Raw genomic sequence first — 23,245 nt, 5'->3', positions numbered from 1 at the left:
CAACAGCGTTACGCTGTTGACTCATATTTAGCTTGTGGTCCACTATAACCCCCAGATCCCTTTCCGCAGTACTCCGGGGCAGTCATTTCCCATTTTGTGTGTGGAACTGATTGTTCCTTGTTAAGTGGAGTACTTTGCATTTGTCCTTATTGAATTTAATCCTATTTACTTCAGACCATTTCTCTAGTTTGTCCAGATCATTTTGAATTATAATCCCAGTCTCCAAAGCATTTTCCACTCCTCCCAGCTTGGTATTGTCTGCAAACTTTATAAGGGTACTCTGTATGCCATTACCTAAATCAGGGGTGGCCAACCTGAGCCTGAGAAGGAGCCAGAATTGACCAATCTACCAAAGAGCCATAGTAATACATCAGCAGCCCCCTATCAGCTCCCCCACCCCGCTCCCAGTGCCTCCCACCCACCAGCAGCTCCACTGATGAGTGCCTCCCCTTCCCTCCTCGCACCTCCCGATCAGCTTTTTCGTGATGTGGGGCAGGGGAGGAGGAGCGAGGGCAATGCAGGCTCAGGGGAGGGAGCAGGAAGGGGTGGAGTGAGGGCAGGGTCTGTGGCAGAGCCAGGGGTTGAGCAGTGAGAACCCCCCGGCATATTGGAAAATTGGCACCTGTAGCTCCAGCTCTGAAGTCAGTGCCTATACAAGGAGCCGCATATTAACTTCTGAAGAGCCACATGTGGCTCCAGAGCCACAGGTTGGTTACGCCGATCTAAATCATTGATGAAGATGTTGAACAGAACTGGACTGAAAACTGAACCCTGCGGGACTCCACTCATTATGCCCTTCCAGCATGACTGTGAACCACTGATAACTACTCTGGGAATGGTTTTCCAACCAGTTTTGCACCCACCTTATAGTAGTTCCATCTAGATTGCATTTCCCTAGTTTGTTTATGAGGTCATGCGAGACAGTATCAAAATGTTAATCAAGTCAAGATATACCATGTCTACCGCTTTCCCCCCCATCCACAAGATTTGTTACCCTGTCAAAGAAGGCTATCAGGTTGGTATGACAGGATTTGTCCTTGACAAATCCATGCTGACTGTTACTTATCACCTTGTTGTTTTCTAGATGTTTGCAAATTGATTGCTTAATTATTTGCTTCATTATCTTTCCGGGTACTGAAGTTAAGCTGACCAGTCTGTAATTCCCCGGGTTGTTCTTATTTCCCTTTTTATAGATTGGCACAAAATATGCCCTTTTCCAGTCTTCTGGAATCTCTCCTGTTTTCCATGACTTTCAAAGATAATTGCTAATGGGTCAGCTATCACTTCAGTCAGCTCCTTTAGTACCCTGTAGGATGGATTTAATCAGGCCCTGGGGACTGGAAGACATCTAAAGTGTCTCAGTAATTTTTAACTTCTTCTTTCCCTATTTTAGCCTCTGATCCTTCCTCATTTTCACTGACATTCACTATGTTAGATGTCCAATCACCACCAACCTTCTTAGTGAAAACCAAAACAAAGAAGTCATTAAGCACCTCTGCCATTTCTACATTTTCTTTTATTGTTTTTCCCCCGTCATTGAGTAATGGGCCTACTTTGTCCTTGGTTTTCCTCTTGCTTCTAATGTATTTGTAGAATGTTTTATTGTTATCCTTTATGTCTCTAGCTACTTTGATCTCGTTTTGTGCCTTGGCCTTTCTAATTTTGTCCCTGCATACTTGCGCTATTTGTTTATATTCATCCTTTGTAATTTGACATATTTTCCACTTTTTGTAGGACTTTCTTGTATTTCCTGGTTAAGACAGGGTGGTCTCCTGGTTAAGCCAAGGTGGTCTCTTGCCATACTTCCTATCTTTCCTACGCAGTGGGATAGTTTCCTCTTATGCCCTTAATAATGTCTCTTTGAAAAACTGCCAACCGTCTTCAAATCTGTCTCTTGCCTCCATAAAGTTACAGGTGCTTTGAAACTATGTGAAGAAAACCTAAATAATAGCAAAACCTCCAAACCTGTGGCCTACACATAGTGGATGCTCATGGAAGGTGAAAAAATCCCATCTCTTAAGCGGGTCCATGATATGGGGACCAATGCCAATCAGCCAAAGCCTAGAGCAGTGGTGGGCAACCTGTGGCCTGTGGGCCACATGCAGCCCATCAGGGTTAGCTGATTGAGGGCCACGAGACATTTTGAGGACATGGACCATCAGCAGGCACAGACCCCCGCAGCTCCAAGTGCAGGAATTTATTTCTTTGTATTATCCAATTTATCGCCTGTCAATATATGTGGGAAGGGGCACCCAGCCAATTGACTGGAATATAGCCCTCCCCCATCTTAAGAGAAGGGAATCTCCATTTCCCCTGTCAGATTAATCAGTGGCATAGCGGGACATATTTTGTATTTGCTAAATGGATTGCATGTTTCTATGTTGTCAGTTTAACAAGGTACTGTAATTATACCCAAAATTTAAAACAACTGAGAGCTCAAATAAGATGAGCAATAGGACATCTGCCAATATGTGACTCTGACTAAGCCAGGCAGTCATGTTTGCTCACTTTTTAAAAGAAAAATTGTTCAAGTCCAAGGGCCTTGTCCAGTCCATGTATCTTTGCTCAGAACTCCCAGTGATACTAATTAAAGTTCCAAGGATGGACTAAACAGTTTTGAAGGCCTATTGTGATTAAATAGTTTAAATGCTTCTGTAAAAATGCCATCATGGCTAATAATAATTGCTGTCTAAATACAGTTAAAAAGAAAACAAAATCCTGTCTTTTCTCTGTTTCAGAATTTCTGAGCTGCAGAGTCAACTTGAGGAAGCCATCCATGAGTTAGAGAAACTGCGTGAAGCACGTCATGTTCAGATGCAGCTTGTAGACTCTATAGTTCGTCAGCGTGATATGTACCGTGTACTGTTAGCTCAGACAACTGGAGTTGTCATTCCAGTGCAAGGTTAGGCTTGTGTTAGCAACTCATAAGTTTCCACATGTCAAACAACTTCACAGTAGTTGATAGCTTTCTAAAATGATGCATAGAGAGGATTGGAACCTTTTTTTAGTTGGTCTGTGTTGTTCAGTGTTTATCGTTAGATGGCATATGGAAAATATGAAATATATAAGTTTTTTGCTCTAAGAACTCCTAGCCTTCCCAAGTGACTGAGATTCAATCTTCTGTTTGTATATTTGGTGGTTTTAAAATGTAGTTTTTATTTTTATAAAGCTTCAAGTATGTTGCCAGAGGAAATTTCTTTTACATCAACCCCAAAACGTTCAAGTATGCCTCAGGCCATGTCAACTCCTGCTCCAGTGTCAATGACTGAGTCAGTAGAAGCAGTAGAGGCTAAGGCTGCACTTAAACAGGTAAACTGTATTTTTTTCAGTAAACATTTCAAATAATTTGTTTTTTTCACCATGTAATCTTCTTAATGATTGTTCCTTAATGCTTACTGTAGCTGCGGGAAGTTTTTGAGAACTACAGAAAAGAAAAGGCAGAGAATGACAAGCTGCTAAATGAACAAAATGAAAAACTTCAGGAGCAAGTCACAGACTTGCGGTCACAGAATGCTAAGATGTCCACCCAACTTGAATTTGCCTCCAAACGGTAATTTGGTGTTTATTACATTTCCAAATAGAACTCCATTTTCTTGTCTTACATGTGAGAAAACAAGCTAATTGCTTGGTGTTAGACTATATAGCATGTTTGTTGATATGAACTGCTAATAAAATACCCATGTTTCCAATTGAGTGAGAAGGCAGTTGCCACACAGGCAAATTTAGGTGCATTGTTACATTGCTACTTTATAATTCCGCAAAAAGCCCAAAATGGATAGCATGTTGCTACTCAAAAAAAAAAAAAAAAAGTGCCAGTGTTACTTAATCCAAAGTGGGAACCCCTAATAAATTCTTTATTTAAAAATAAAAACCAAGAAATCCAACAAGGGAACAACCCAAACATGAAACTTTGGATCCTTTATTTGAAATACAACTTTCTGGGTTAAAGCCAAAGAGAGAGAGAGAGAAACTTTATGTTTTTAAAGCCAGAGGAGCTTCAACTAGTATTGAATAGAATAGTCAACTAGCCTGTCAGTGGAAGAGAAGTCTGTTTAGCTTTGTTAATTGGTCGTTATTTAAGAACTAGCCATACTTGCATGATAGATTTCAGAGTAACAGCCGTGTTAGTCTGTATTCGCAAAAAGAAAAGGAGTACTTGTGGCACCTTAGAGACTAACCAATTTCTTTGAGCATAAGCTTTCCTGAACTTGCATCCGATGAAGTGAGTTGTAGCTCACGAAAGCTTATGCTCAAATAAATTGGTTAGTCTCTAAGGTGCCACAAGTACTCCTTTTCTACTTGCACGATATTAACTCAAATATTCAACATATTCAGAAACTTGATAAGAAATAGACCAGCACTTTAGAGAAAGCTATTTAATTTGCATTTACTTTTCCAATTCAGTTAATCTTTTACAAGGCTAATATCTCTGTAAATCATGCTTCAAACTGGTACATGTAAACATAGCATGTTCATGTGAGTGTATGCACCCTCCTTGTAATTCAGTGTAAGTCATTTAACTCAGGAATATAAAATACTTTTTTTTGTTTGTTCCATTTAAAGTTATGAGATGCTGCAGGACAATGTTGAGGGATATCGTCGAGAAATAACATCTCTTCAGGAGAGAACGCAAAAGCTCACAGCAACAACTCAAAAACAGGAACAGATAATTAATACCATGACCCAGGACTTAAGGGGAGCTAATGAAAAGCTGGCTATGGCAGAGGTGATTGTACAACATTTTCATGCAATCTGTATTCGTACACACTTCAAATTTAGTATAGTGACACAGTAAATTTGTATTCCATTGTCTTGAAAACTGTTAGAATTTGAACCAGTGCTTCACACCACCTGAAATTTCGGAATTCAGTAGTATCTAGTACTAAATCTCTTAAAACTTCATGTCTTGTGAAAACACTGGCTGTTAAAATCATGTCCATGTTGGAACATGTGTGTGAGATATTTTGTTGACCATCACAAATACTTAGAGACTCAGTAAACTGTTCTAAGGGCTGTTGTTTTTTTTACTGATGAATAGAGTGAAGCTTTTGCTTAATGTTAGTCGGCTAGCTAAAGTTTTGTAATTCTAAAACTTATTTACTTAGATTGTTAAACTTCAGAAATTTAAGCCTGGTTACATTTAGAAGAGTACTTGACTGTTTATAATGTTTGTTTTTTCAAGAAGTTATACAGTAGGTAAATTTTGCCCAAATTAACTAATGCACAGATTTGCTGTTAAGATGCTAAATTTTCATTTGTAATTTGCTCTTTTAAAGGTGAGAGCAGAGAACTTGAAAAAAGAGAAGGATATCTTGAAGATGGCTGAAGTTCGTCTGACCCAGCAGCGAGAATCTTTATTAGCTGAGCAAAGGGGACAAAATTTACTGCTTACTAATCTGCGAACTATTCAGGTATAATCAAATGCCATCTTTTTTGTTGGAAGCAAAAACCATGTGAACGGGAGACAGTCTTTTCAATTGATAACACTAAATGTGTAACACTTCATTTTGTCAGATCTTTCAGGAATTAGTATGATGACTTGGCACGTTCTATTCAGGGCTTTAAAAATACTGATGAAAATAGCATGTTTCAAGATATTATCCAATGCCTGATGAAATCATTGACTTCAATAAGCATTGGATCAGGCCATTAAACAGCAATCATTGTTTCAAGTCATAAATAAACATTCATTACTTGAATATGTTACTTAGCAATTTCATCAGTGAGCAATAATACTGTTATCAGTATGGGCTTCGTTTTTGTGCACTTTTCAAAAGACAAGGAATTATTCTCCTTCCATTGATGATATAACCATTAAAATGCAACTGACTATAAATTGTGGATCAGATCAAAAAAGTGGTTACTTGTTTCATTAACTCTGACAAACTTGATTCTGGTGACTGCCTGACCTACTAATTTTGTTTTCCTGTTACACTGAGATGTGTTTAATACTTGGTTCATAAATAATTGCATAAGATAACATTCCTAACAAATTCATCTTTAATGATGACTGAACGCTTGTTTAATAACACATCTTTTTTAAAATACATGCTGTTTGATTTGTGTAGTTACAAGAAAAATTTGGCAGGCACTATAAACTTGCTTTTCATGGTGATAACAAGTTCTGCTGTGTTAGTTGTAACATCTTGATACAGCATATTGTGTGCTGCATAATTTTTTGTGTGTGTGCGGGGCGGGTGAGGGTAACAGGAATGGTGTGGAGTTAACTCATACTAAGTGATTAGGATTTCTTCACTTGTCTGAATTGTTCCACATGGTAGCATTCACATTTCATGCTTTTATCAGGTGATATTGGAGAGGTCTGAGACAGAGACTAAACAAAGACTCAACAACCAGGTAGAGAAACTAGAGCGTGAGATATCCCAACTAAAGAAGAAACTAGAGAATGAGGTGGAACAAAGGCATGTGCTTACCAAAAACCAAGATGTGAGTACTTGTAAGCAATTTTTTCTAATTGGTGTTTAAGGGAAAAATAAATGAAATTGCTTACCAGCTTACAAGATCTGCTTAATCATTACATTGTTGTCTTGTATTAATTATGTTGGATTTTTGTGCAATGTGTCAGGTATTGCAGACTCAAGAACACTGCCTTTACAGGTTCATCTGTTGGATACTAAGAGACAACTTGAGACTGAAATGAACCGTCACCTTAACACAAAGGAACTGCTGAAGAATGCCCAAAAAGAGACTGCCACATTGAAACAGCAGCTGAATAATATTGAAGCTCAGTTAGCCTCCCAGACATCCCAGCAGGCTCCTGGTAAAGGTAAAGAGAAATGGTGACTTACTGAAACATTTACCAGTTTGAAAGCTGCCCAATGAAGGAGGAGACTAGAGTGAGTCATGTCCAGTGTTGTGTGTAAATCTAGGAATATAGTCTCTGAAATCAGAAAACCCCATTCTGATTACTCCAACATGTTCAGATACAGTTTGACCAATATGAGGTATAAAAGAATTCAGTTGGACCCGACTTAAAAATAGGACAAATGAATAGGCCTCCTATGTAGACTTGAAAGCTTACCTTTTATGTGAAATGCTATTTCTTAAATACATCTGATCTTATACTTCCTCATCATCTAAATTAATTGCTTAGACCTCGGTAGTGGTCTTAGGGTAATGGGTGGAAATTTCTGAACTTGCATTTTATGTCATAATTGCAATGTAAGTTTGTGGGTGAAATCCTGGTTCCGCATTGACTTCACTAGGGCCAGTGTTTTTACCTTGTATCTTTTAAAGCTGCAGATTTTGTGATGTGTACTTTCAACAGGTAGCAACTAACTTTTTTAAAAGCCCTGTTTTCATGTATGCTTTAGTTGTGTGTTTAAGATGCAAGATTTTATGACATTTTGATTAGGAATTTATTTTCATTTGTTCCACTGTGCAACATTTAGAAAAACATATTAATATTTTTAGCAATAGTTACAGATGAGAAAGCACTTACCTCATGAGCTATTGCTTTTTATTTAGTGCTTAGGATTTTCTAAAAGAAAAATCCTTTTGGCTTGAAATTTTTCATGTTTGTTCTTAGCCTTAAAGGAAAACTTCTAATTCATTGGAAAATAATTTGGTTTGACTGTGTTTTAAAGAAATTTATGAATCTTGAAAATTCTTACTTGTTAAAAAAAAATATACTTTTTTATTCCTCTATTACCCAAAAATATTCTGAGTTTAAAAAATGTTCAAATTTAATGTGTAAATTCTCCTCCAAATATGAAAGGGCACTTTATCTTTTAGAAGACATGGTAAGATAAGTAGAGACACATGAAATTTGTTAAAGCTTTTTATAGTTTTTCATTTACTTTTGGGAAACTTTGTGTTACTTTGTTTTATCCATCCCAACAGGAGTAGTGGAGGGCCCTTCCATGGAGGGGTAGGGGGTTGAGGAAGTTCTCATGTCCCGTGGTGGGTGGGAGGCCTTGTGGGGTTTCAGGGTGAGCCCACCCAACATTCACCCTGCAGCAGCAGTTGTTCTTGCCCCATGGGGCTGAGTCCAGCTTCCCGTTCCAGGCATTGTGCCCTGGTGAACAGGGTTACAGCACCACTCAAGTTTTGCCTGGCCACCCCTCCATGGCAGTAGGAGGGCAGTTGGGCCAAATTTGAGCAAATAGTACTGCAAATTTGGGTTACAACACCACTCACTCAGATTTGGCCTGGGGACCCTATCACGTCATGACAGAAAGGTTGCTGGGCCAAGCCTGAGCAGCACTGCCACCCCATGCATCAGGTCACAATGCAGGGAACTGGGCCCAGCCCTGTGGGGCAGGAGCCACCCTTGCAGGGTGAGGTATTGGGTGGGAGGACACAGTTGCTTTATTTTCTTTTATGTACGTTTTTCATTTTATTTCGTGGGACTTGATATTTATAGAAATCACAGGGCTCTAATTATAAGGCTAGTCTTACCAGACTACCCTCGTGTATTGTCTCATCTCACTTCTCCCTTGCAGCACCACAAAAATTAATAAGTACAGCCAGGGTAATATCTGGTGAAATTAAGTTGCTTCCTGTGAAAATCACAAATTTTTGCATTTTGTGACAAAGTTCCTCATCTACCTTGGTGGGTCTTGTGCTTATTGGCGGATTTGCTCGCCTTGGAGCTTCACGGCAGCCCTTAGTTTGGCCGTTTTCATGAACCCACAGTCCAGGTCAGCTCCTCCTGTGTCTGACCAGGAGTTGGGAGGTTTTGGGGGAACCCGGGCCCGCCCTCTACTCTGGGTTCCAGCCCAGGGCCCTGTGGAATGCAGCTATAGTGCCTCCTGGAACAGCTATGCAACAGCTACAACTCCCTGGGCTACTTCCCCATGGCTTCCTCCCAACACCTTCTTTATCCTCACCATAGGACCTTCCTCCTGGTGTCTGATAATGCTTGTCCTCCTCAGTCCTCAAACAGTATGCATTCTCAGCTCCTAGCACCTCTTGCTCCCAGCTCCTTATACGCATACCACAAACTGAAATGAGCTCCTTTTTAAATCCAGGTGCCCTGATTAGCCTGCCTTAATTGATTCTAGCAGCTTCTTGATTGGCTGCAGGTGTTCTAATCAGCCTGTGTGTCTTAATTGTCTCCAGAAGGTTCCTGATTGCTCTGGAACCTTCCCTGTTACCTTACCCAAAGAAGAGGGACCTACTTAACCTGGGGCTAATATATCTGCCTTCTATTACTCTCCTGTAGCCATCCGGCCCGACCCTGTTACAATTTTTATATCTTAGGACAGCCTAGTGCAAATGAGGATGTGGATGATCTTGTTAGTCGACTAAGACAAGCTGAGGAACAAGTTAATGACCTGAAGGAAAGATTGAAGACTACTACTAGTAATGTGGAACAGTACAGAGCTATGGTTCTTAGTTTAGAAGAATCCCTTAATAAAGAAAAACAGGTAAGTGTCAATATGTTTAGCCATTAACATTACTTGCTAAATATAACAGTGTACATCTTGGTCATATTTTTCACTGTATTAGTACTCTTACTTATGAGGAATTCTGTAGCCTGTGTTGTTTCATGGGATGTCACAATCAGAAGCAAGTATTTTGCACTGCCTGTTAGGGTCTTGTGAAATTATACCATTCCTTTTCAGCACTTACTGTAAATAGAGTTTCAAGCAAACTGCACATTCAGTCTTCCTGCATACTTTAATGCCCATATGTTAATATAACTGAACTGTAAATTTGAGGGAAGGCTGACTCTTTGCCTGACTGTCTCCAAGTTCTCTACTAGCAAGTGGCCTCAGCCCTCACAAGACCTTTGGAAATGTAGGCATTGCATATGAATCAGATACAATTTATGTATACATTCTAAATAATCACTTTTTATCCTAACGGATTAAACTTTTCAAATATGTGAAAGAATGCTTTCTAGGCACACTTCAAGCATGAAGGCAAATAACCACATCCTATTTGTAAAAAACATCACTGCCTAAACTGCAAATGCAGCCCAATGTTATAAATCATCTGTGTGTCTTTTAGATTCTTGATTTGTCAAAGCAGAGAATACCCAAATAGAACTTTGATTACCGGACAAAATTATCATTTTTACTAAAATTGTGGCATCCAACAGATCAGGTACATGTCGCTCTGTGTCCAGCATTCAGTACTCTTCCCCTCCAGTAGTTACTGCAAACATTTCATTGAGGCATGAGTTTTATAAATTTTACAAACTTTAATATGTAATAAGATATTTCAGCTGATATATATCCAAACCTAGTTATCTGAAACTGTGCTCTTCAAAAGTGCCCCCAGTGGGATGTTGAAAATATCCTGAGTGATTCAAAAATACCATTAGCTATACTTTCCAATTTTCCCATGACATTTGGCTAACTGAGATTAAGATTCCATTTTTTTGGCTTAAAATGAATATTGCATGAATGTGAAACATAAAATGTGAATCTTTATAAGGAAAGTATGGAACACAAGCAGATCTCATGTACCCTGTAGTGTGTGTGGATCTAAACTTTTACTGATGGCTTGACCTTTTTGATATTACTTTTTTTGTGAAGGTGACAGAGGAAGTTCGTGCAACTGTTGATGCACGTTTGAAGGATTCTTCTGAGTATCAAGCCCAGCTAGAAAAGAAACTGATGGAGGCAGAAAAGGAAAAGCAAGAACTTCAGGATGAGAAACGTAAAGCTATAGAGAACATGGAGCAACAGGTATAGAGTGCTGAATGTTCACCTTCCTTGTGTCTACAAGAATATGTTTACAGTTAGTCTTTAATTGTAGTTTTCATTTTAACTTCTATGCAGAAAAGGAAAGCAATGCAATCTCCAATGCTAATTTCACAAAAGGATTACTGAATTAGAAGGATGCTATATTAAAATATATAAATACATATATTAAACTCTTATCCACTTAGTCCTTCACTGTTTGTCTTGTCTTATACTTTGATCAGTGCTTGAAGGAAATAGCATTGTCACACTAGCAAAACCAAGATGCGGTGTTTGTTTATGTATACCAAAATTTGGGCATCCAGACCCTTTAATTTTTCCATTTTATATTTGGGAAATGGCTGATTTTCTTCCTGTTGGAGTTGAAATTAACAAGACTTCTGTGCAACCAGCATCACTGATGTGAACTCAGCTGGGAAAACACAGTTACCTATTTCTGAAAACGGAGCTCGGAATACCTGAATTCGCACAAAAATGGCTGTATTACGTTAATAAGCCAAAGTCTAAATTTCACCAGATTATAACCATTTAAAATTCCTCCTTTACCTCTAAATTATTCATATCTTATACCTCTTCATGTTGCTTCTTCATGTTGTGTTATAGTACTTAATAAATTACATTGTCTGTTCAATTTTATTTCCTTTCTATAGCTATCTGAACTGAAGAAGAGCCTCTCTAATGTGCAATCTGAAGTCCAGGAAGCTCTTCAAAGAGCAAGCACAGCAATAAATAATGAACAGCAGGCCAGGCGTGACTGTCAGGAACAGGTAGGTTTTGGTTTTAGCTATAAATGGCCAGATGAAGTTTGATAGCTTTGTCTCTGTCTGGAGCCAAGGATGAGTTTAATTTTCAGTGCAGTTGGTCAGAGAAATCAGTGGAAATAGAAGGGTATTACAGGAGCAGTTCGTCCATTCCTATGACATGATTGTTTCCTAGACTGCATTTCCTGGTACTTCATTGCCTTGATGTAATCTAAATTTTAAATAACTAGAGTGTTTAATTAAATAGACTTTTGAATATAAAATTCTGCACTTGTATAAGGCCCCAGTGTGGACCTGCTGCACGGGAGATGCGCCCCTCCCTCGGCCCTGCCCAGAGCCTTTGGAGCTGCTGCGGCCAAGAAGAGGTGCCTCTCCCCCAGCCCTGAGCTGCTGCAGCAAGAGAGGTCTGGGGGAGTCCTCTCTCCCCACCGCAGCCCCGGGGCAGCCTGTACCCCAAACCCATCATCCCCGGCCCCACCCCAGAGCCCGCACCCCAACCCTCTGCCCCAGCCCTGAGCCCCCTCCCACACTCCGATCCCCTCAGCCACACTCCCACCACATGAATTTTGTTGTGTACCAATGTGAAGGTGATGTGTCAAACATCACCTCCATATTGGTGCACATAACAAAATTCATTCAACACATGGACTTAACAAATTAGAGGGAACACTGACTGTGGGGTGTACTTAACTGATCTTAATGGATTCTTTCTTAACTCTCCAGAAGAAGGTGAAAACTAAAGTTCTCACCCATATATATTAGGGGAAAATTTCTTTCCAAACCCAATTTTGACAGTTACTTAGAGTGCATGCTAGCAGCAATAACTGTAGCAAAACATTTTTGCCAATACTCTGAGAAGATAAGTTTGGTGTCAAGTAACGGCTGGTTTTTACAGTGAATTCTAGTCATGCTTATTTTTCTACATCTGAAAATTCTAATAACTCTTTCAGAAAACTCAATTGTGTAGTTAATCTAGACTGAGTGTTTAATTGCTGGGGGTTTTCATGTGTCAGATAATAAGATTGAATCAATCTTTTGCTGGTCCTCCCCCCCCGCCCCTTTTGTATTTACCTCTCTCCATAGTTGCAATCAGCAGAAGTGCTTGAAAAGCTCCTATCCCTCTCGATGCAGAATTTAAAGGAAGAGGGCTGGTGAAAGGGCATATAAAAGGGCTTTTCATCCAGCTGGTTGTCAGTGTTAATATTTAGGGATATATTCAGATCTGCATATCTGTTTTCTCAGGCTTTTGAGAATCACATGGGTTAAGGGATAGGGTCACTTTGAGGAGGTGGCTTAGATTTTATTTTTGGTGGCTTATTTTGTTTATCAGGATTGATCTACAAGAGAAGACAAGTCTAATATTGGGAAATTTCCCTTTTTATATTTATGTAACTTTTTAACAAGTATGGAAAGCTATGGAGGGTATGTGATATACTTGAAGAAATAACAAAGTGCACTGTTTCTCACAGGCAAAGATCGCTTCAGAAGCTCAAAATAAGTATGAGCGGGAATTGATGCTTCATGCTGCTGACGTTGAGGCCTTGCAGGCTGCTAAAAGTCAAGTTGCTAAGAATTCAGCAATAAGGCAGCAGTTAGAGGAAGCTACTCAGAAAGCTGAATCTGCACTTCTGGAGTGCAAAGCCTCATGGGAAGAGCGGGAGAGAATGTTAAAGGTAGGATTTTTCTGGCTCCAGTGACTTTTCTGAAGTGTATAGATATCTGTAGTGTTCAGACCTATGCAAATTAAAATTCATCATGACCAAACAGAAAAATATTCTGTTGTAGGATGAAACTTCAAAGCTTGGGTCTCGCTGTGAAGACTTAGAAAGACAAAACCGATTATTACATGAGCAACTGGAAAATCTAAGTGACAAGATGGTGACCTCTGTGAAGGAAGCCATGCCAAGTGCATTGAATGTTTCTCTTAATGAAGAAGGCAAATCACAAGAACAAATCTTAGAAATTCTCCGGTAAATTTAATCCTAAACTATTTTCCATAGTCATTGTGAGTAATTTCATTTGCTGAACTGTTTAGTTCATCTTCATTTTCTTTTTTGGAAAACAGAATTTTTCAAAATTAAAGTGGATTAATTTTTAAATGGTATTAGCTATGGTGACAGCCTTTCCCCTGCTTCAGTAGCAGCAGAGATAGGTGGAATTGCAACTGCTGATTGGTCCCAGCTATCATATGGAAAAGATGTAAGGCAGAGACTTGTCTGGAGGGCCTGGTACCTCCTGGTAAACGATGGTGCCAAGAACATTCCACAGAGTGACACCTTCCCAGAGTAGGATCAAGTGTTCTTGTTTCCTCTATTTATTGGTAGATACATGGATTTGCTTTTGGGTCTCTTCGGCCAACTGCCATTTTTATTTTCTTTTAGCAGCTGGCCTCATTCTGACATGGGTGTCTAGATTTAAATTTCCTTCTTACACTTAAGTTCAAATGTCCCCCTTTCTTACAGATTTATACGCCGAGAGAAGGAGATTGCAGAAACTAGGTTTGAGGTGGCCCAGGTGGAGAGCTTGCGTTATCGTCAGAGGGTGGATCACCTGGAAAGGGAGCTCCAGGAGTTGCATGATAGTCTGAACGCAGAGAGAGAGAAGGTGCAGGTGTGTACATGAACTGTTGGTTACACTTTCAACAACTGGCTGAAATGTCTTCCTCCTTATTCATGTCTTTTCCTACTTCAACTGGGTATGTCTGTGCAGCTGGGAGTGTGTTTCTGAGCTTGGATAGACAGAAGTACTAGCTTAGCTCAATCTAGTTTGCTAAAAATAGCAGTGTAGCCAGGCAGTGGCTCACACAACCAGTCAGAGACTGAAGCCAGCCAGATCCCCTGCGTATGTACTTAGGCAGCTAGCCTGAGCCACCATCTGTGCTACCCTCAGCTATGCTGCTATTTATAGCAGTATTTTTAGAGCTCTTTTTGAGCTAGCATGTGTCTGTCTACCTGAGCTGGGAAGCATGCCTGTCATCTGCATTGTAAACATAAGCTAAAAGCTAAGAAGTGTGCAAGAGTCCATTGTATTTGGAATGGGATTGATATTTGTCCATTTGCACTATCTTTGCTCCTAGCCCCATGAACTTGCTCTCAAAAGCAGGATAAAAGAAAAGGAGTACTTGTGGCACCTTAGAGACTAACCAATTTATTTGAGCATGAGCTTTCGTGAGCCACAGCTCACAGCTGTGGCTCACGAAAGCTCATGCTCAAATAAATTGGTTAGTCTCTAAGGTGCCACAAGTACTCCTTTTCTTTTTGCGAATACAGACTAACACGGCTGTTCCTCTGAAACCTGTCAAAAGCAGGATAGCAATTATGCTTTGAAAACTTGTTTTAACATGTATAGTTGTGCAGAACAGATATTTAGGAAGCAGTCAAAAGAAATGTTTGGAGAAGTGGTACAGAGAATCACATGGGGAAGTCTGCTATTTTCAGGGTTTTTAAACAATATATTAATTTCTTCATCTAACTCTTTAAAAAGTTTTTACACGACTTTATGTACAGTGATAGTTTTCTAAAGTCTAATACCAATGAACGTTGTTTGAATGTTTATGTCCAAAGAAAGCTAAACCAGTTATTTGGATGATTTTCTTTGACCTAACAGATAACAGCAAAAACAATTGCTCAGCATGAAGAACTAATGAAAAAGACAGAAACCATGAATGTATTGATAGAAACCAACAAGATGCTGAGAGAAGAGAAGGAGAGGCTAGAACAAGAACTACAACAAATGCAGGCAAAGGTTAGTGATGAGACTTATGCACAAAATTCTCAGACACTCAGTATTTGAAGGAGAACTTGAATGAATCAACATCTGGGTTTGTTAGACATATAACATATTGCTAATTGCAATAACTGTATGCTGTAAAACTTGATTATAAATAATGTGGGAGACAATCACACTACTGAGAGGATTTTCAATATAATTAAAATGTCAGAGGACAAGGCCCTGTTTACTATACAGAAAGTTGCAGGCAGCTTTAAATAAAGTAGAAACTCAATAGTGACTCTTGATTAACAATATGCTGTTGATCAGGACACTCGTTAAAATAAAAGAAAGATCAGGGGATGGGCTGAAGTGGTGGGCCACAATTTTATTAACTTAGCACTTCTGCCGAGTGTTATATGTGGCCTATCTCACGGACCAGGAATTTAATGGTGTCCAGTGTGATTTACAGGGCTCCCACTCCCATCATGTAAGCAATAACTCAGGGTTGACCCTCATCAGTCTATCCCTAGAACTCAGCTCACTTCTGAATCTTCTCGTCCTCTTCCCCCCACCCCCATAAAGCAAGCAGAAGATATTAAGGGGGACCTCAAGTTGTTTTACGCCTCCTCTTTTTTTCCACCAGTGAAATCTTGTGTCATTTACTTCTGGGAGTGCTGCATCTTTCAGACTTTATCTGCACTGGCCAGTGGAGACACCCTCGAAAGGGGTTTAAATTGGCCTTTGTGCTCCACCATCCATCAACTTTCCCACTTCTCCCCTGGCTGGCCAGTGGAGAACCCCAGGAGGAGGAGGGCCCTAGTCATGGCCTTCTCAGGCATGTGCTCTCCCATCTCTCCTTCTGGGCTGTACATCACTCTGCCAGTCTGACCAACATCCCCTCTGATCCCCCAGTGAGATGGGGGTATATTTTAACACCTGATGATTTTCCAGGTGCGTAAGCTAGAGGCAGACATCCTACCTTTACAAGAGTCTAATGCTGAGCTAAGTGAAAAAAGTGGAATGCTTCAGGCAGAAAAGAAGCTGTTGGAAGAGGATGTCAAACGTTGGAAAGCCCGGACCCAGGTGAGTGCGTCTTTTTACAGAGGATGTCCAAATGAAAAAACTCAAATGCTGGTAGATCAACCCCATCTCCTGAAAAGTGGTGGAAGACTGAAATGAATTTGATTTATGAAACATCACCAGTGAATATGTATTAAGAAGGCTTGAATTTGTTAGGATAACATGAGTTTGCCTTGTCACTCTGCCTGGTATAGGACACAGCTAAGAGCGCCAATCTGAGGTCAGACTGCTAGAATACAGGGCATATACCCCAGGCTGGTGGTGTATTCTGTCCTAAGACCTCATCAAGCCGGTAACAAATGTGTGCTTCCAAATTACCATACTAGTTATTATGGAGCCACAGACAGTCCCCTTAAGGCCCTCTAGCCCCTCATGCATCACCCAGACAAACTATTTATCTGTGATAAATGATTATTAAAACCAGAAATAACATATATTATATTCTTCCTGTTCCAAAGAACCCACCACTTACCCCCAGATCAAAATATACTTCAGGATCTCACCCAAAAAACATGCTTCAGCCAATCTTTAGTAACTAACTAAAGATTTATTCATAAAAAACGGAAAAGAAGAGTGATTAAAAGGTTAAAATGAATCATATACGTTACAGTTGATATCAGAGTTTGTAGATCAGGATAATAGCAGTGATGTTAAATTGGCCAGTCTGTAATTAGTCTCTCTGGGTTGGGGGTCCTCAGTCCACTGTTTAAAGCTTTCCCTTTCTTATCGAAATTATGGTTCAGAGATGTGGAGCAAGAAAGAGACAAAGAGATAATGTCACAGTCTCCATTTATATTCTCAGTCCATGTGCATGGAAAATTAGTCTCAAACATGGAGTCAGGGATCACATGTTCTACATGCCCTTGCCGATTCATGAGTCATCTATTGTCTACATGCTCTCTAAGGTGTAGTTGGAAGGGGCCTACTGGAAGAGTTGATTCTCCTTAATGGTTCATCAACCATGGCTGACTGGTGTTGATGTAAATCTGTCTTGTGGGTGTTACCCAGGAATAAAACATGTTTAAGATACAAACACAGAGCAAAGATTCATAACTTCATATGCAATGATAATACACGCATATAAACAGGATAACATTGTTCAACAGATTACAACTTTTCAAATAAAAACAATGCGAGAAGTCCTTGTGACACTTTAGAGACTAACAAATTTATTTGGGCATAAGCTTTCATGGGCTAAAACGCCATAGTCTCTAAGGTGCCATGAGGACTCCTCGTTGTTCTTGCTGATTCAGACTAACACAGCTACCACTCTGAAACTTTTCCAGTGATACCTTTCAGGGGTATACTTTCTTTGAGATTTATCACAATTGTGCAACAGTGGTGATACATTAGTGGTTATACCTTAGTGTAAACATGGTCATCCTTTTTTATACAGTATCTCATGCCTAACTTAGAATGCAGTTCTAAACCACCATTGACAGAGCACAAAAGCAACAATCACCAACATGTATAGATTCTGTAGAATGAAATGTGTTTTCTTTTTGCAAGAATCAAGACTAATCAGATTATAAATATCTTTCAGCATTTACTGAGCCAACAGAAAGACTCTGATCTTGAAGAATATCGGAAACTCCTTTCAGAGAAGGAGGCGAATACCAAACGCATACAACAGATGAGTGAAGAAACAGGCAGGCTTAAAGCAGAAATAGCAAGGTACAGTATAAGGAAACTTTTGGAAAGTTCTGCATACTAAAAGTCAGTTTTACTATGTAATATTTAAAATAAGACAACATTTGGAAACAAAACTCCTAAATGCCCCTATATAAGTGTTAAGCCTTTGGTGTTTGTTCAGCAATTTAATGCCTTTTATTCAGTAGTTATAAAAAGTGAAGTGTTAATTTATTTGGAAACAGGACATATAAAATAAGTAGCCAAATGACTCCAAATTTAACTTTTATAATTTGATTTAGTGTGGGTACTTTGCTTTGAATATATATTCACTCATGGTGAATTATGACATTACAAAAATATAGCAATATCAAAATGTACTGACTTTGTTTATCTCTTGGCAAGATCTCATGCATCTCTTCATCCAATTTTGGTGTTTAGATCTAACGCATCTCTGACTACAAGCCAGAATCTGGTCCAGACCCTCAGAGATGAACTAACTAAAATAAGAACTGAAAAGGACACTCTTCAGAAGGAGCTAGAGAATAAAGTGGCTGACATACAAGAAAAAGTCAAAACTATAACACAGGTCAAGAAAATTGGGCGACGATACAAGACTCAGTATGAAGAGCTGAAAGCGCAATATGACAAGGTAGATGTAAATTCTGATTATTTAAGAAATTGAATAGTGCACTCTCAGCAGAGTCTTCATAGGTATTACTATTTATAATATCATTACTTCTGATACCAAAACTTGCCTATAAAATTCTGGCTTTAACTTTGAAATGTCCATAGAATAATATGCTGTATGTGCAAAAACAACGAGGAGTCCAGTGGCACCTTGAAGACTAACAGATTTATTTGGGCATAAGCTTTCGTGGGTAAAAAACCCACGTCTTCAGATGCATGGAGTGAAAATTACAGATACAGTTATAAATATGTATTGGCACAAGCCTGTATCTGTAATTTTCACTCCATGCATCTGAAGAAGTGGGTTTTTTACCCACGGAAGCTTATGCCCAAATAAATCTGTAAGTCTTTAAGCTGCCAGCGGACTCCTCGTTGCTTTGGGGTACAGACTAACACGGCTACTCCTCTGATGCTGTATGTTGTTTGAATGTGAAACTCAGCTCTTAAGGGAGCATCATAATTCCTTTCTGTATCCTGCTTAGACCATTTCTGATGATCATTGCCCATCTGGTGGTGTTGTGTATGGAAGTGATAACTTTCTACATCTGATGGCTCCTTTTTAAAAAACAAAACAAAAAACGTACAACCCGGACCTGACATCAATTTGCAATGTTTCAGGTGGTTGCTGAGACATCAACTCAGTCTTATGCTGAAGAACAAGAACAGCAAGCTTCGGTCCAGGAAATACAAGAACTGAAAGAGTCTCTCAGCCAGGCTGAGGTAAAGACAAAAGCCCTGGAGAATCAGATTGAAAATTTACAGAAGGTAAGAAGAGAGCAATATTGTTAGTTTCTACATATGTTTTGAAAGCACTTCACAGGGTACAATGAAGATTTGTTCATAAAGTATGTGTTCTGACTCTATCTCTGTTGGAGGAGCTGGAGTATTATACCACTGAGAACTTCTACTACACCGGACCCTTGCTAGAACACGGCGTTCGGGATCCATGCGCGGTACCGCATTAACCGGGGACCGCATTATAGCAGGGGCCGCATTACCATGGATCCCAATTTAAATATTTAAATTTTGGGATCCATTGCTATGACCGCGCTATATGCAAATCTGCGCTATAGCAATGAGCGCTCTAGCGAGGGTCCGCTGTATCTTAACTAAAGTGACTAGTTAGTATCTCAGTTAATTGGGCTGTGTTTTGTGTCTGACACACTCACCACCTAGTTTTAAGGTAGCTTATTATAGCTGGTAGCTAAATCATCTCTTTTTTTTTCCTGCAGACTATAGCAGAGAAAGAAAGTGAAGCTAGAAGTCTTCAGGAACAGATATCTCAGCTACAGTCAGAACTTTCTCGTCTTCATCAAGATTTGCAAGAGAGAACTACACAAGAAGAACAGCTCAGGCAACAGATAACTGAGAAGGAGGAAAAGACTAGGAAGACCCTGCTGGCTGCCAAGCAGAAAATTGCACAGTTAGCTGGTGAGCTACTCTACTCTGCCTTAAGGGATTTCCATTTTTTTCATTGGTTTTATGGAAAAGCTTCCTGGGATGAAACCCTGGAGAAAATGTGAACTTCTTGAGTAAACTTTAGTGAGAAATTAACTATGATGTAAACCATAAGTTTCTAAAATTAAACTTTGAATGTAGCTGTTCCTTGGGCAGGTTTTTCAGCTATATACAGTTAGTTATATAGTGTTGGAAGCTGTAAAAATGTTTGACTTGGTATCAGTTAAAATGGCCAATAACTAATCTGAGAGTTACTTTAGATGAGTCAGAGGATATTGTCCCTGCTTAGCACCCAGGTATTTATCCCACACAACTTACCAGTACAAAGGACATTCCTTTCTTTCAGCAAGTTCAGTGTTAATCAGGAAGAAATGAAACTACTGCTTTCTGATGGTTGGGGAAAACATACAGTCCTTCGTTATTTCAAATTTACAATTGCTAGCCTTATTTTCAAAAAATCACACAAGTTATCACTAAGAAATAGTTTTATCACTTACAAAGTGTTAGTACACATAGGACTCTGCTTAAAGTACTTCATTAAATTATAAAAGCAAACAGATTTTCTGTGCACAAAGACTTGGTAGGCAGTTTTACGGTGAAGAGACTGAATGCTTTGTTACTTGGTTAGGTACAAAAGAACAGCTGACAAAAGAAAATGACGAGTGGAAACAAAAGAGCAGTGCATTAGAAGAGCAAAAGACTGAGTTGGAGGTGCGGATGAGTGCACTCAAATCACAGTATGAAGGTCGCATTTGCCGCCTGGAGAGAGAGCTAAGAGAGCAACAGGAGAGGCACCATGAACAGCGAGATGAGCCTCCAGAGTCTACTAATAAGGTAAGGTACAAGATATGTGAAGCTTTTGTTAGCTTTACCATTTGTAGTGAAACAGAATAGTCTGTGTCTAACAATGTGTGGGCTTTGAGTTCACAGTAACGGAGCAGTTGTGAATTAGAATAGTTCCTGTGTGGTGCCCCTTCCCTTATACCATATCTCTGATAGCAGGTGGAAATTCAACAGACACAGCTTCTTCCCATGGGGCTTCCAACCTTTTTAATCCCCAGAATAATGCAGCTGGAAACCCGAAACAGTACATACCACCTCCAGTTTCCCAAAGCAAGTTGGTCTTGGAAGGAAGAGAAACAGCTGTTCAGAGCATTAGAAGTTAATAACAAAAAATCGTTCTGGTTGGGTTCAAACTTTCCACTGCTAACAAAAGTATATAATTGTTTTACTGACTAGGTTTCACCACAGGAGTAGTTCAAACATTGCTCCTCTTGTTGGCTCTGTCAGCAGTCTTATTTGCATATACAATATGACAGGACTATCGTGCTAAAACTTTGAGCTTGCATCCTGGTCCTACAGTAAATATAGTTCTTTCCAATAGAACAGAATTAATCAGTACTCTTTTTGGCTGTCTAAAAAAATTGCATTATCAAGGGTATCCCAGAAAATACTTGACTTCCTTGAGCAAGCTCAGAATATTTGAGAGTAAGCATGGAACTGGTATACTGCCAAATCCGTAGTTGAAACAATTGTAATTAAAGAGATCTGTCTACTGAAGTAGTAACCAAAATTGCATTTTTGGATTGTTTTATAGAGCCTGCTGGCTTAATATTTAGCTATGGAAGCATATAATTTACAAAAACACTTACACCTAATAGGTTGCGGAACAGCAGAGGCAGATCACACTCAAATCTACTCCAGCATCAGGTGAAAGAGGAATGTAAGTTGTGGGTTCTTTTTTGTCTAGTCGTTATGTCTATATTTTTTGTTTTGAACTGTAGGAATGAATTAAAGGCTTTTGCATTTAAGAATTTTTTAACAGCTTTTGGAAGCTACTGACTGCTAAATACTAACACTGAGCTATGGACTAACCGAATCTAACCAGTTAAGTCATTTACTGCTAAACTGTCATATTTAGGTACACTGTGAACTTGAAATCTAGTCTATTTGAAAAATTATAAGCAGTTTCAGGTACTACACCAGCCTGTGAAGATGTATAATCTTTATGGCCTATAATCTGACATTTCTGTTCTTGGAACAGTTCTGATCCCAGGTGTTCTTGTAACAATGCTACACATCTTTGATTTTTAAAATTCTGATATCCCTTTGAAATGAAGTTCTGATCTTGAGAAGTGACTGTAAAAATCACTGGCATCATTCTTATTCAGCAGATATTCTCCTTCTGTATTGAGCCATATCAGTTGACTTCAGTGACAAATATAAGACTGTGTCCACACTGCGCTGTCAGTGCTAAAACTTTAGTCGTGCAGGGGTGTGAAAAAACACCCCTGAGAGACAAAAGTTTTAGCACTGAAAAGCGCCAGTACAGACAGCAATTTATCGCCAGGAGCTACACAAATTTCCAGTTAATCACATCTATCAAGGATATGGGGTTGTGCACAGGGCATAATTTGCCCTGCAGAATAATCTCTTCTAGCGGTGATATGCCAGAATGATAATTGTGAACAAAACTTCGAAGGTAGCTGTTGATTATGGAATCATAAGTATGTAGGGCTGGAAAAGACCTCGAGAGGTCAAGTCCAGCCCCCTGCACTAAGGCAGGACCAGGTTAACCTTGACTGTCCCTGACAAGTGTTTGTCCAACCTGATTTTGAAAACATCCAGTGATGGGGATTTACAACTTCACTTGGAAACCCCTTCCTAATTTAACTACCCTTGTAGTTTTTCCTAATATCTAACCTAAATCTCCCTTTCTGCAGATTAAGCCCATTATATCTTGTCTCACCTTCAGTGGACATGGGGAACTAATCACCATCCTCTTTATAACAGCCGTTAACATATTTTGAAGACTGTTTATCAGGTGTTCTCTCTCCCTTCCCCCTGTTGTCTTTTCTCTAGACGTAAACATACCCAGTTTTTTTAAACCTTTCCTCATAGGTCAGAATGTCTAAACATTTTATCATTATTGTTAGAACATAAGAATGGCCATACTGGGTCAGACCAAAGGGCCATCTAGTCCCGTATGCTGTTTTCAGACAGTGGCCAATACCAGGTGCCCCAGAAGGAATGAACAGAACTGGTAATCATCAAGTGGTCTACCCCCTGTTGCCCATTCCCAGCTTCTGGCAAACAGAGGCTAGAGACACCATCCCTGCCCATGCTGGCTAATAGCCATTGACGGACTTATCCTCAATGAACTTATCTAGTTCTTTTTTTGAACCTTGTTATTGTCTTGGACTTCACAACATCCTCTTTCAAAGAGTTCCACAGCTTGAC

The 23,245-nt window shown here is 39.5% G+C and overlaps 1 protein-coding gene across 2 annotated transcripts in view; it reads left to right on the top strand.

Annotated features, from left to right (window-relative positions):
- Nucleotides 1-23,245, top strand: part of TPR (translocated promoter region, nuclear basket protein) — a 71,917-nt gene that overhangs the window by 20,880 nt on the left and 27,792 nt on the right. For both annotated transcript variants that reach the window (XM_048862573.2, XM_048862572.2), the window contains exons 15-35: nt 2,739-2,902; nt 3,170-3,309; nt 3,402-3,550; nt 4,564-4,726; nt 5,277-5,411; nt 6,307-6,447; nt 6,619-6,787; nt 9,226-9,392; nt 10,509-10,661; nt 11,327-11,443; nt 12,907-13,110; nt 13,223-13,407; nt 13,900-14,047; nt 15,044-15,181; nt 16,100-16,231; nt 17,772-17,902; nt 18,299-18,509; nt 19,166-19,312; nt 19,780-19,978; nt 20,634-20,839; nt 21,667-21,728. In XM_048862573.2, the coding sequence (XP_048718530.2) occupies nt 2,739-2,902; nt 3,170-3,309; nt 3,402-3,550; nt 4,564-4,726; nt 5,277-5,411; nt 6,307-6,447; nt 6,619-6,787; nt 9,226-9,392; nt 10,509-10,661; nt 11,327-11,443; nt 12,907-13,110; nt 13,223-13,407; nt 13,900-14,047; nt 15,044-15,181; nt 16,100-16,231; nt 17,772-17,902; nt 18,299-18,509; nt 19,166-19,312; nt 19,780-19,978; nt 20,634-20,839; nt 21,667-21,728 (3,261 nt within the window). The remainder of the gene's footprint in view (nt 1-2,738; nt 2,903-3,169; nt 3,310-3,401; nt 3,551-4,563; nt 4,727-5,276; nt 5,412-6,306; nt 6,448-6,618; nt 6,788-9,225; nt 9,393-10,508; nt 10,662-11,326; nt 11,444-12,906; nt 13,111-13,222; nt 13,408-13,899; nt 14,048-15,043; nt 15,182-16,099; nt 16,232-17,771; nt 17,903-18,298; nt 18,510-19,165; nt 19,313-19,779; nt 19,979-20,633; nt 20,840-21,666; nt 21,729-23,245) is intronic.

The sequence above is a fragment of the Caretta caretta genome, chromosome 8, assembly GCF_965140235.1.
Source record: "Caretta caretta isolate rCarCar2 chromosome 8, rCarCar1.hap1, whole genome shotgun sequence".
NCBI classification, from domain to species: domain Eukaryota; kingdom Metazoa; phylum Chordata; order Testudines; family Cheloniidae; genus Caretta; species Caretta caretta.
Note: the sequence above shows the minus strand (reverse complement) of the source record. Positions and strands in the feature narration are given on the sequence as shown.